The sequence below is a fragment of the Oncorhynchus keta genome, unplaced genomic scaffold, assembly GCF_023373465.1.
Source record: "Oncorhynchus keta strain PuntledgeMale-10-30-2019 unplaced genomic scaffold, Oket_V2 Un_scaffold_4394_pilon_pilon, whole genome shotgun sequence".
NCBI lineage: Eukaryota > Metazoa > Chordata > Actinopteri > Salmoniformes > Salmonidae > Oncorhynchus > Oncorhynchus keta.
Genome location: NW_026290944.1, coordinates 340,645 through 353,476, shown reverse-complemented (window position 1 = coordinate 353,476; position 12,832 = coordinate 340,645). Strand labels below are relative to the sequence as shown.

The window sequence follows — 12,832 nt, the reverse complement described above, 5'->3', positions numbered from 1 at the left end:
CCACACTCAGAAATAACTTTCAAATGAAGCATTTGTGTTTAGTGAGCCCGCCAGATCAGAGGCAGTAGGGACGACCAGGGATGTTCTCTGTTTAGTGAGCCCGCCAGATTAGAGGCAGTAGGGACGACCAGGGATGTTCTCTGTTTAGTGAGCCCGCCAGATTAGAGGCAGTAGGGACGACCAGGGATGTTCTCTGTTTAGTGAGCCCGCCAGATTAGAGGCAGTAGGGACGACCAGGGATGTTCTCTGTTTAGTGAGCCCGTCAGATTAGAGGCAGTAGGGACGACCAGGGATGTTCTCTGTTTAGTGAGCCCGCCAGATTAGAGGCAGTAGGGACGACCAGGGATGTTCTCTGTTTAGTGAGCCCGCCAGATTAGAGGCAGTAGGGACGACCAGGGATGTTCTCTGTTTAGTGAGCCCGCCAGATCAGAGGCAGTAGGGACGACCAGGGATGTTCTCTGTTTAGTGAGCCCGCCAGATCAGAGGCAGTAGGGACGACCAGGGATGTTCTCTGTTTAGTGAGCCCGACCAGATCTCTGAGGCAGATAGGGGGACGACCAGGGATGTTCTCTGTTTAGTGAGTCCACCAGATCAGAGGCCGTGGGATGTCTCTGTTTAGTGAGTCCTCCAGATCAGAGGCAGTAGGGACAGATGTTCAGAGTGAGTCCTCCAGATCAGGGATGACCAGGGATGTTCTCTGTTTAGTGAGCCCGTCAGATCAGAGGCAGTAGGGACGACCAGTGAGTCCTCCAGATCAGAGGCAGTAGGGATGACCAGGGATGTTCTCTGTTTAGTGAGCCCGTCAGATCAGAGGCAGTAGGGACGACCAGGGATGTTCTCTGTTTAGTGAGCCCGTCAGATCAGAGGCAGTAGGGACCACCAGGGATCACCGCCTGGTACAGCAACTGCTCCGCCCACAACCGTAAGGCTCTCCAGAGGGTAGTGAGGTCTGCATAACGCATCACCGGGGGCAAACTACATGCCCCCCAGGACACCTACACCACCCGATGTCACAGGAAGGCCAAATAGATCATCAAGGACAACAACCACCCGAGCCACTGCCTGTTCACCCCACTATCATCCAGAAGGCGAGGTCAGTAAAGGTGCATCAAAGCAGGGACCGAGAGACTGAAAAACAGCTTCTATCTCAAGGCCATCAGACTGTTAAACAGCCATCACTAGCATTGAGTGGCTGCTGCCAACATACTGACTAAAATCTCAAGACACTTTAATAATTACAAATTGGATGTAATAAATGTATCACTCGTCACTTTAAACAATGCCACTTTATATAATTACTCATCTCATATGTATATACTGTACTCTATACCATCTACTCATCTACTGATGAACGGAACTTGTGAAGGCGATGGCTTCCCCTACAGGAACTCCCTGGGTGTTACTACCCTCTCCACTACTGTCCCATCGATGTGGATGTGGGGGTGTTTCCTCTGCTGTTTCCTGAAGTCCACGATCATCTCCTTAGTTTTGTTGACGTTGAGTGTGGGGTTATTTTCCTGACACCACACTCCGAGGGCCCTCACCTCCTCCCTGTAGGCCGTCTCGCCGTTGTTGGTAATCAAGCCTACCACTGTAGTGTGGTCTGCAAACATGATGATTGAGTTGGAGGTGTGCATGGCCACGCAGTCGTAGGTGAACAGGGAGTACAGGAGGACAGTCTGGGCCTGCAGTCTGGGCCTGCAGCCTTGCGAGGGTTAACACGAGGGTTAACACGTTTAAATGTTTTACTCACGTCGGCTGCAGTGAAGGAGAGTCAGCAGGTTTTGGTAGCGGGCCGTGTCAGTGGCACTGTATTGTCCTCAAAGCGAGCAAAGAAGTTGTTTAGTCTGTCTGGGAGCAAGACATTCTGGTCCGCGACGGGGCTGGTTTTCTTTTTGTAATCCGTGATTGACTGTAGACCCTGCGAGCGCGGTAGCTTCCCGTTTTAGTTTCTGTCTACAGGCTGGACGCAACTAAATGGAGTCGTGGTAGAGCCGTGGTAGAGCCGGGGGTGGTGTTTACCAGGCCTTCAGCAGGCTGGAAAAGTGGAATTGATCTGTTTGATCCATTTGTTTGTTTTCATTTTTTCAACATGCACTGGATTCGTTAAGGTCGGTCATTGGGTTAATTTGTTTTTATTTTGTTTTAATCAAATCAAGCTTTATTTTTTTATAGCACATTTCAGACATGGACGAATAAAAACAATGAAAATAAAAACTGAAATATTTACTACACAGCAAAACATAAGACAATTAAAAAAACTAAAATAGTGCAACACAACTTTCTTTTTTGTTAATCAAATAAATAGTACTCTTTCATTTCAGAGCCTGGATTTTCCCCCTGATGAGGCTAATATTCATATCATGCTGAAATCAATAGAACAGGGGACAAACGTTTAGGGTTCTACATTGTGACATCATTAGAATAATCCTACTACAATGTTAAAAGCATTCAACTCCTTCATGAATGATGTTTAATCAGATATTTTATCAGACTATCTTTTGTCATGTTGTTTTCGGCTATGAGACTTCTCTCCTGTGTGTCTCGTCTGGTGTGATTATAAAAGTCCTGACAAAACAAAACTCTTTCCAGTCACATCAATGATGATATTTCCTCCCCTGTGTGTTTTCTCTGGTGCTTAGTCAGCTGAGTAGATTCAGTAAAACTCTTCCCACATTGATCACAGCTATAAGGCTTCTCTCCTGTGTGTGTTCTCTGGTGTCGATTCAGATTGCTTGAGTCAGTAAAACTCTTCCCACATTGATCACAGCTATAACGTTTCTCTCCAGTGTGTGTTCTCTGGTGTGAAGTCAGCTGGCTAGATTTAGGAAAACTCTTCCCACATTGATCACAGCTATAAGGCTTCTCTCCTGTGTGTGTTCTCTGGTGTACAATCAGGATGCTTGAGTGACTAAAACTCTTGTCACATTGATCACAGCTATACGGTTTCTCTCCTGTGTGTATTCTCTGGTGTGATTTTAAATATCCTGATATAACAAAACTCTTTCCACAGTCAGAGCAGTTGTAAAGTTTCTCTCCAGTGTGAATTCTCTGGTGTGCTTTCAGTGAATCTGATCTTGAGTAAGTCTTCCCACAGTCTGAGCAGTGGAAAGGTTTCTCTCCTGTGTGTTTTCTCTGGTGTATAGTCAGCTTGCTTGATGTAGCAAAAATCTTCCCACATTGATCACAGCTATAAGCTTTTTCTCCAGTGTGAATTCTCTGGTGTGCTTTCAGTGAATCTGATCTTGAGTAACTCTTCCCACAGACAGAGCAGTGGTTAGATTTCTCTCCTGTGGGTGTCTGCTGGTGTTTCTTGAGATGTTCTGATGTGGAGAGACTCTGCTCTGCATCATGAGGTTGTTGAGGCTCCCCAGAGGATCCACGATAGTCACATCCTTCTCCTGTGTGAACAACAACGTCAGACAGATGGTTAAAAGGCCACAACAGCAGAAATCCACTGTTTATTTCAGCTAAAAGCCCACGATGATGTGCAATAATTTGTCCTGAATGTTTTAATGCTTTGATAAACGTATTTGACAATTGTCTTAGACAGTCAAGTGAGCAACAATAGTCATATTCTGTCTTATTTACTTCCTATTAGTAGTAAAGTGGATGATTGTAGGCTAGAAATAAGTTATTACAGTTGCTGAAACTCTAAGCAGACCTTGTCACCAATACAGGCCCCTCCAATACAGGCCCCTTCAATACAACGGCCCCTCCAATACAGGCCCCTCCAATACAGGCCCCTTCAATAACGGCCCCTCCAATATCAGGCCCCTCCAATACAGGCCCCTCCAATACAGGCCCCTCCAATACAGGCCCCTTCAATACAGGCCCCTCCAATACAGGCCCCTTCAATACAGGCCCCTTCAATACAGGCCCCTCCAATGTGGGCCCCTCCAATACAGGCCCCTCCAATACAGGCCCCTTCAATACAGGCCCCTTCAATACAGGCCCCTCCAATACAGGCCCCTTCAATACAGGCCCCTCCAATACAGGCCCCTTCAATACAGGCCCCTTCAATACAGGCCCCTCCAATACGGGCCCCTCCAATACAGGCCCCTCCAATACAGGCCCCTCCCAATTACAGGCCCCTTCAATACCGGCCCCTCCAATATCTCTGTCTGTGATTGCAAAACATTGCAGCATTAAGATCTGTGTTGCTGTTCACGAACTCACCACTGTGGGAGAAAACTCAGGGGAGTTCTAATAGCCTCCATTTACCGGTTGCTTATGAGTGTATTTCACACTACTTTTTTAAATTACAAATGTAAGGCTCATTTGAATGTCCCGCTTAATATGTTTGTGTCATCGTCGCATTACTTCCTCATGTTTCCTCCAATCACAGTTTATGATACCATGTAGAAGCTCTGAGTCATTACTTCCTCATGTTTCCTCCAATCACAGTGTATGATACCATGTAGAAGCTCTGAGTCATTACTTCCTCATGTTTTCCTCCAATCACAGTGTATGATACCATGTAGAAGCTCTGAGTCATTACTTCCTCATGTTTCCTCCAATCACAGTGTATGATACCATGTAGAAGCTCTGAGTCATTACTTCCTCATGTTTTCCTCCAATCACAGTGTATAATACACCATGTAGAAGCTCTGAGTCATTACTTCCTCATGTTTTCCTCCAATCACAGTGTATAATACACCATGTAGAAGCTCTGACGAAGGCCTTGAGGCCGATACGTAAAAGCTTAATAAAGAGCAGTGTGGGAGTTTCTTCTTCTTCTTTTTTCTCATGTTATTCCATTGACCTGCAACAAAAAAGATCAGCTCAGATGTGCCTTTTTTGAAGTTGTGTTAGTTGCACCATATGTATTTTGGATGCAGCGGTTGTTAGCTAGAATGCTAACGCCCATTGACAAAGGCTGGTAGCAAAGCTAGCCAAAGAGCATTTTATTGGTTGAAGTCTGAAAGTTTTTTTTTGTTTAAGTATTAAAGTCCGGGGTCACCGTTTTTAAGTCCCGAAAAAAAAAAAAAAAAAATCACTTTTTTGTCAAAATGGTTAAAAATTATTTTCGGGGTCCTTTCCAGAATGGCGCAAATTCGGCATGTCCGGGGTCACCGTTTTTAAGTCCCGAGAAAAAAAAAGAAAAAAAAAAAATCACTTTTTTGTAAAAATGGTTAAATTATTTTCGGGGTCCTTTCCAGAATGGCGCAAATTCGGCATGTCCGGGGTCACCGTTTTTAAGTCCCGAGAAAAAAGAAAAAAAAACACTTTTTTGTAAAAGTGGTCAAAAATTATTTTCGGGGTCCTTTCCAGAATGGCGCAAATTCGGCATGTCCGGGGTCACCGTTTTTAAGTCCCGAGAAAAAAAAAAAAAAAAAAACTTTTTTGTAAAAGTGGTCAAAAATTATTTTCGGGGTCCTTTCCAGAATGGCGCAAATTCGGCATGTCCGGGGTCACCGTTTTTAAGTCCCGAAAAAAAAAAAAAAAAAAAAAAAACTTTTTGTCAAAATGGTTAAAAATTATTTTCGGGGTCCTTTCCAGAATGGCGCAAATTCGGCATGTCCGGGGTCACCGTTTTTAAGTCCCGAGAAAAAAAAAAAAAATCACTTTTTTGTAAAAGTGGTCAAATTATTTTCGGGGTCCTTTCCAGAATGGCGCAAATTCGGCATGTCCGGGGTCACCGTTTTTAAGTCCCGAAAAAAAAAAAAAAAAAAAAAACTTTTTTGTAAAAATGGTTAAAAATTATTTTCGGGGTCCTTTCCAGAATGGCGCAAATTCGGCATGTCCGGGGTCACCGTTTTTAAGTCCCGAAAAAAAAAAAAAAATCACTTTTTTGTAAAAGTGGTCAAAAATTATTTTCGGGGTCCTTTCCAGAATGGCGCAAATTCGGCATGTCCGGGGTCACCGTTTTTAAGTCCCGAAAAAAAAAAAAAAAAAAAAAAAAAAAAAAAAATCTTTTTTGTCAAAATGGTTAAAAATTATTTTCGGGGTCCTTTCCAGAATGGCGCAAATTCGGCATGTCCGGGGTCACCGTTTTTAAGTCCCGAGAAAAAAAAAAAAAAAATCACTTTTTTGTAAAAGTGGTCAAAAATTATTTTCGGGGTCCTTTCCAGAATGGCGCAAATTCGGCATGTCCGCCGGGGTCACCGTTTTTAAGTCCCGAAAAAAAAATAATAACATTACTCCTCTCCATTACTCCTCTCCATTACTCCATTACTCTCCATTACTCCGTTACTCCTCTCCATTACTCCTCTCCATTACTCCTTCCTCTCCATTACTCCTCTCCATTACTCCTCTCCACTATTCCTCTCCATTACTCCATTACTCTCCATTACTCCGTTACTCCTCTCCATTACTCCATTACTCCTCTCCACTATTCCTCTCCATTACTCCTCTCCATTACTCCGTTACTCCTCTCTCCGTTACTCCTCTCCACTATTCCTCTCCAAAATGTTACCTCCAGGTCTTTTCCCCATAACGGCCTTCAGGCCCTTACAAGCTCCATTAAATCCACCTATAAAATGACTATATATAATCCCATTAAATCCACCTATAAAATGACTATATATAATCCCATTAAATCCACCTATAAAATGACTATATATAATCCCATTAAATCCACCTATAAAATGACTATATATAATCCCTGTGGTAATTTGCAGAGGATTATTTTGTTTTAACACTTACAGTATATCAGAATGTACAGGGAATTAGTTGTTTTTCTGTCCCACTTTAAACAAACTAATCTGGAGATCCACGTCAGAAAGTATTCAGACCCCTTGACTTTGTCCACATTTTGTTACGTTACAGCCTTATTCTAAAATGGATCAAATAAAATCCTAATAAATCTACACACAATACCCCATAATGACAAAACGAAAACAAGTTTATATTTTTGCAAATGTAATTCAAAATAAAAAACAGAAATAACTTATAAGTATTCAGACCCTTTTTTATATGAGACTCGGAATTGAGATCAGGTGCATCCTGTTTCCATTGATCATCCTTGAGATGTTTCTACAACTTAATTGGAGTCCACCTGTGGTAAAATCAATTGATTGGACACGATTTCGAACGGCACACACCTGTTTATATAAGGTCCCACAGTTGACAGTGCTTGTCAGAGCAAAAAACCAAGCCATGAGGTCGAAGGAGTTGTCCGTAGAGCTCCAAGACAGGATTGTGTCAACATACAGATCTGGGGGAAGGATACAAACAATTTTCTGCAGCTTTGAAGTTCCCCAAGAACACAGTGGCCTCCATCATTCTTAAATGGAAGAAGTTTGGAACCACCAAGACTCTTCCTGGAGCTCGCCGCCCGGCCAAACTGACCAATCAGGGGAGAAGAGCCTTGGGCACCTAAAGACTCTCAGACCAGGAGAAACAAGATTCTCTGGACTAATGAAACCAAGATTGAACTCATAGGCTTGAACGCCAAGCGTCACGTCTGGAGGAAACTTGGAACCATCCCTACGGTGAAGCATGGTGGTTGCAGCATCACGTCAGGAGGAAACCTGGAACCATCCCTACGGTGAAGCATGGTGGTGGCAGCATCACGTCAGGAGGAAACCTGGAACCATCCCTACGGTGAAGCATGGTGGTGGCAGCATCACGTCAGGAGGAAACCTGGAACCATCCCTACGGTGAAGCATGGTGGTGGCAGCATCACATCTGGAGGAAACCTGGAACCATCCCTGCAGTGAAGCATGGTGGTGGCAGCATCACGTCTGGAGGAAACTTGGAACCATCCCTACGGTGAAGCATGGTGGTGGCAGCATCACGTCTGGAGGAAACCTGGAACCATCCCTACGGTGAAGCATGGTGGTGGCAGCATCACGTCTGGAGGAAACCTGGAACCATCCCTGCAGTGAAGCATGGTGGTGGCAGCATCACGTCAGGAGGAAACTTGGCACCATCCCTGCAGTGAAGCAAGGTGGTGGCAGCATCACGTCAGGAGGACACTTGGCACCATCCCCTGCAGTGAAGCATGGTGGTGGCAGCATCACATCTGGAGGAAACCTGGAACCATCCCTACGGTGAAGCATGGTGGTGGCAGCATCACGTCAGGAGGAAACTTGGCACCATCCCTGCAGTGAAGCATGGTGGTGGCAGTATCATGCTGTGGGAATGTTTTTCAGCGGCAGGGATTGGGAATAGCTGCGCAGCAACACTCCCCATCCAACCTGACAGAACTTGAGAGGATCTGCTGAGAAGAATATGAGGAACTACCCAAATACACGTTGGCCAAGTTGTAGCGTCAAACCCAAGAAAACTCGATGCTGTAATCGCTGCCAAAGGTGCTTCCAAACAAAGTACTGAGGAAAGGGTCTGAATACTTATGATAATGTGATATTTCATGTTTTTTATTTTATTGTATTAGATTTATTATACAAACATTTCTTTAAGAAACTGTTTTTGCTTTGTCATTGTGGGGTATTCTGTGTAGAGGAGGGAAAAAACATTGAATGCATTTTTAGAATGAGGCTGTGAAAGTGGAAAAATAAAAAAGGTCAAAGGATATACAGCCATTTAAAATGGTAAAAATCAACAACTAATTAATTGATTATCACAGAAACATCAAACTAGATATGATTTATCCTATAAATGTCTAGCATACTTTTACAGCCTCTGTTCCTCTCTCCTCTCCTCCTCTCTCCTCTCCTCCACTCTCCTCTGTTCCACTCTCCTCTCTTCCTCTCCTCCTCTCTCCTCTGTTCCACTCTCCTCTGTTCCACTCTCCTCTCTTCCTCTCCTCCTCTCTCCTCTCTTCCACTCTCCTCTCTTCCACTCTCCTCTCTTCCTCTCTCCTCTCTTCCTCTCTCCTCTCTTCCACTCTCCTCTCTCCTCTCTTCCTCTCTCCTCTCTTCCTCTCTCCTCTCTTCCACTCTTCCTCTCTTCCTCTCTCCTCTCTTCCTCTCTCCTCTCTTCCTCTCTCTCTTCCTCTCTCTCTCCTCTCTTCCACTCTTCCTCTCTCCTCTCTTCCACTCTCCTCTCTCCACTCTCTCTCTCCTCTCTTCCACTCTCCTCTCTTCCACTCTCCTCTCTTCCACTCTCCTCTCTTCCTCTCTCCTCTCTTCCCTCTCCTCTCTCCTCTCCTCTCCTTCTCTCCACTCTTCCACTCTCCTCTGTTCCACTCTCCTCTCTTCCACTCTCCTCTGTTCCACTCTCCTCTGTTCCTCTCTCCTCTGTTCCACTCTCCTCTGTTCCTCTCTCCTCTGTTCCTCTCTCCTCTGTTCCTCTCTCCTCTGTTCCTCTCTCCTCTGTTCCTCTATCCTCTGTTCCTCTATCCTCTGTTCCTCTATCCTCTGTTCCTCTATCCTCTGTTCCTCTATCCTCTGTTCCTCTATCCTCTGTTCCTCTATCCTCTATCCTCTGTTCCTCTATCCTCTGTTCCTCTTTCCTCACTCCCGGGATTCTGACTCTTCTCTGTCTAGTAAAGTAAGCCATACACTTGTTATAAAAACGATAGCTTAAGCTTTTAAAAGAGTTAACTAAACAAAGTTTAATTTAATTCAGGCTGATTTGAGGTTAGCTAGCTAAGTTAAGGTTACCTGACACTCTTGTCCAAGCTCCTCCCCCATTTCGCTTTTGCTGCTGTGGCTGGAAAAAGGCAATAAACTCATCTGACAAAATAAATAAAAAATAAATAATTGGAAGACAGATAAATGTAGCTATCTTGCTAGCACTTGATACAGTTCCAAACCAACTAGCTAGCTAACTTGCTAGACTAGTAATGTTAGTTAACCCTGTGTCTATCATCGACATACTGGTGGATATTAGCTAGCTAACTTGCTAGACTAGTAACGTTAGTTAACCCTGTGTCTATCATCGACATACTGGTGGATATTAGATAGTTAAAAGTTACAATTTTCATAGATCTGAATTGTGTGTTGTAGGTTATAGCTAGCTGATGTAGTTCACTAGTTGGCTAGCTAACGTTAGTCAAACACAACAAGCTAACGTACCTTTATTGGAGCTCTGAGGTTGATTCAAGTGAATTGTGTTTCGCGCCGCAGAGCTTCTGTACTACGAACTGGTCACTGGTGAGTTTCTTGACTCTTGAGGCCGCAGCTCACAGAGCTAAATAACCTTCAGAACTGTGTTGAACCCAACAAAGATTATCTATTTACCAAGAAAAAGGCGAACGTGAATTTACAGAACTTAATTGAAACTATGTTTGTTAGAAAACGGATGTTTCTTTTGGTGTGGCGGCAATGATTCTGCCGTGGCGCAGAGACACACTTAAATGAACGCAGACTGTATATTTGCGACTGTTCGACTAACAGCCTGTCGACCAAACAATCGACTGAATGGGGTCAGCCCTTACAGCATCATACATCATTATGACGTCATAATAGCCATTGGTTCTTGAAGAATAGAACTTAGAAATGCCTCAAATGATTCAACTGTATTTCCCCCATCAGAAACCAAAACATAAGCTTGTATAACTCCACTGTTTGTAAATTAACACTCTTATAGGCTCAATCTGGTTAAAACTATCATTATGACATCATGGATGGCCAGTCCTTGTATTCATAGTGAATTCAGAGCGAGGCCCTGAGCTGAACTCAAACCTGGGTCCAGTAACTGTCAAGCCAACACCTTATACCTGTTATGCCAAGATGTCTGAACTTCTTGACAAGGTGGCTACAATAACTTTCTCTATGAATTTGAGAGAGGGGTCCATTTCCCCATCAGCCCCCATCCGTTTACCAAACCAAGTCTCAGGGCTGACATGTTGTTGCTGTTTAAATCTGAGGTTGTCCCTTTAAAAAAGCCACAATCAACCATTTCAGTCAGCCACTTATAAACGTTTATGATGTAACAATGATGTGATGATGTAATTACACATTCCACCACTGTTTAGGTAATGAGATGATGGATGGGGCTGGAGAAATGTAACTACTCTCAAATTCATAGACAGACCTATGGATGCAAGGACTGACCATCCATGATATCAACATTATAGTTTTAACCATGTTGAGGCTATACAGTGCTGATTTACATTGTTTCTAAACATTATAGTAAAAAATATATATTTGGGGTTCTGATGGGGAAAACAGTTGAACTAAGCTCATGAGGCATGTGTTATATTCTTCAAGAATCAATGGCTATAAATAATTTAAAAGTCCAAATATGGACTACAGACTTCCCTTTTAACACCAAACCCCAGTTCAACAACTGCAGAGTTTGCGCCTCTGTATTTAAGACAGTACTTACTAGTGTTAATCAGGGAACGGTTTCTCAAAACCATCTTATGGCTAAATTCATCATTAGAATTATTGGATGCCTTAAGTTGTATTTGGGAAACCGGGCCCAGATATCCAGTTTCCTCCTCTTCCTCCTTTTTGGATGTGACAGCCACCTCCCCCTCCTCCTCCTCCTCTTTCACTCCAAAAACTGCATCCTCCTCTTTCTCTTCCTCCTCCTCTTTCACTCTGAACGTATCTTCCTCTTCTTTAACGGAAACGTATTTCTCTTCTTGTTTCACGGTAAAAGCCTCACCCTCTACTTGTTTTTGTATTTTAACTTCCTCCTCCTCTTTCACCAGAGCTTCTTTCTCCGTCCAACAGACCTCCTCTTCTTTATCAGGAGGAGAGCAGCTCAGTGAACTCATGGTCAGAGATGTTAGCTAGCTAGGCTAATGCTAACTTAACCAGCCAGCTAGCTAAATAATAATAACAACACCGTAAATATGAAATTAAATCGGATAACTAACTAGACGACAGAAGTGGGTTTAAAATACAGTGGCTAATAAACACGAAAGCGTCTAAAGTGCTTTAGTGGTTCGTCTCTGTTGTCTAGCAAGCTACCGAGGTGTCTGTCTGACTGTTGTTGCTGTTGAAAGAAGAGTTCCGTCCACTACATTATACGTCACACCAGCAGCATCGCCTTAAAGTCTCAGACCGCCATCTGCTGACTGGAGGTGGTAACGCAGTTGAGTGGGAAAAATAGTAACTCAGTTGTAGTCACGATCTGGTTACCTACTTACTATTACGTACAAACAGTTATGTTTTTTTGCGTTATTATATATTTATTATCCTCTAAACTACCCACTATGTACGATGTTGCAATGTCAAATTGCTATACTCTGTGCTATGCAGGTCTTATACTAGCTGGGCGGTTAACGTCAATCAGCAACACATCATGCTGTGTGGCTGTAACGGATGTGAAACGGCTAGTTTAGTTCGCGGTGTGCGCTAAGTAGCGTTTCAATCGGTTACGTCACTTGCTCTGAGACCTTGAAGTAGTAGTTCCCCTCTGCAAGAGCCGCGGCTTTTGGGTAACGATGCTTCGTGGGTGACTGTTGTCGTTGTGTGCAGAAGGTCCCTGGTTCGCGCCCGGGTATGGGCGAGGGGACGGTTTAAAATTATACTGTTACATGGCCAAACATTTTTATAACTAACTGTCGTTTCCAATGGGAGCAAATTAATCATAGTGGACAGAACAAGACAAGTGGGTAAGAGCCAAGCAGGACCTAGCGAGATCCTATTGGCGAGTTTGAGTATTTATTTGCATATTTCCATTAGGGAACGCCTACTCTGTGAAGTTTACCGGTGTGAAATAACTCAATACGTCCTCGCACTCCTTCTAAACAACGCCATTAAAAAAAATGGTAAAGTCTACAAAACGTTGTCCACTCTGTTTGTTACAGATTCTAGTTATGGAATCAGAAAACTGTATTGAGATCAAACGTTTGATCAATGAGAAAATCAGCAGAACCCATCCGGCTACATCTTCTCCCATTGGGCTTCCTCTCATCACCATATTTGGTAGTGAGTGAAAAAGCCAACCGGATGTTTCACATTTATTCCTCAGGTGAGACATCTGCCTCATTGTTCTATCTGTAGTGGTTGTGTTATTAGGTGGT

The 12,832-nt window shown here is 43.6% G+C and overlaps 1 protein-coding gene and 1 long non-coding RNA gene across 2 annotated transcripts in view; both read right to left on the bottom strand.

Annotated features, from left to right (window-relative positions):
- Positions 1-2,120: 2,120 nt before the first annotated feature.
- Positions 2,121-12,832, bottom strand: part of LOC127928898 (zinc finger protein 271-like) — a 94,488-nt gene continuing 83,776 nt past the window's right edge. Inside the window, exons 5-6 of the mRNA XM_052516488.1 lie at positions 11,182-11,341; positions 2,121-3,401 (exon numbers count right to left, since the gene is read on the bottom strand). Coding sequence (XP_052372448.1) covers positions 2,593-3,401; positions 11,182-11,341 — 969 coding nt within the window. The 3' untranslated portion in view covers positions 2,121-2,592. The remainder of the gene's footprint in view (positions 3,402-11,181; positions 11,342-12,832) is intronic.
- LOC127928896 (uncharacterized) lies at positions 5,184-6,125 on the bottom strand. Its single transcript, XR_008132711.1, has 2 exons — positions 5,681-6,125; positions 5,184-5,341 (listed from the first exon to the last, which is right to left on the bottom strand). It is a non-coding gene; the product is annotated as an uncharacterized LOC127928896 (long non-coding RNA).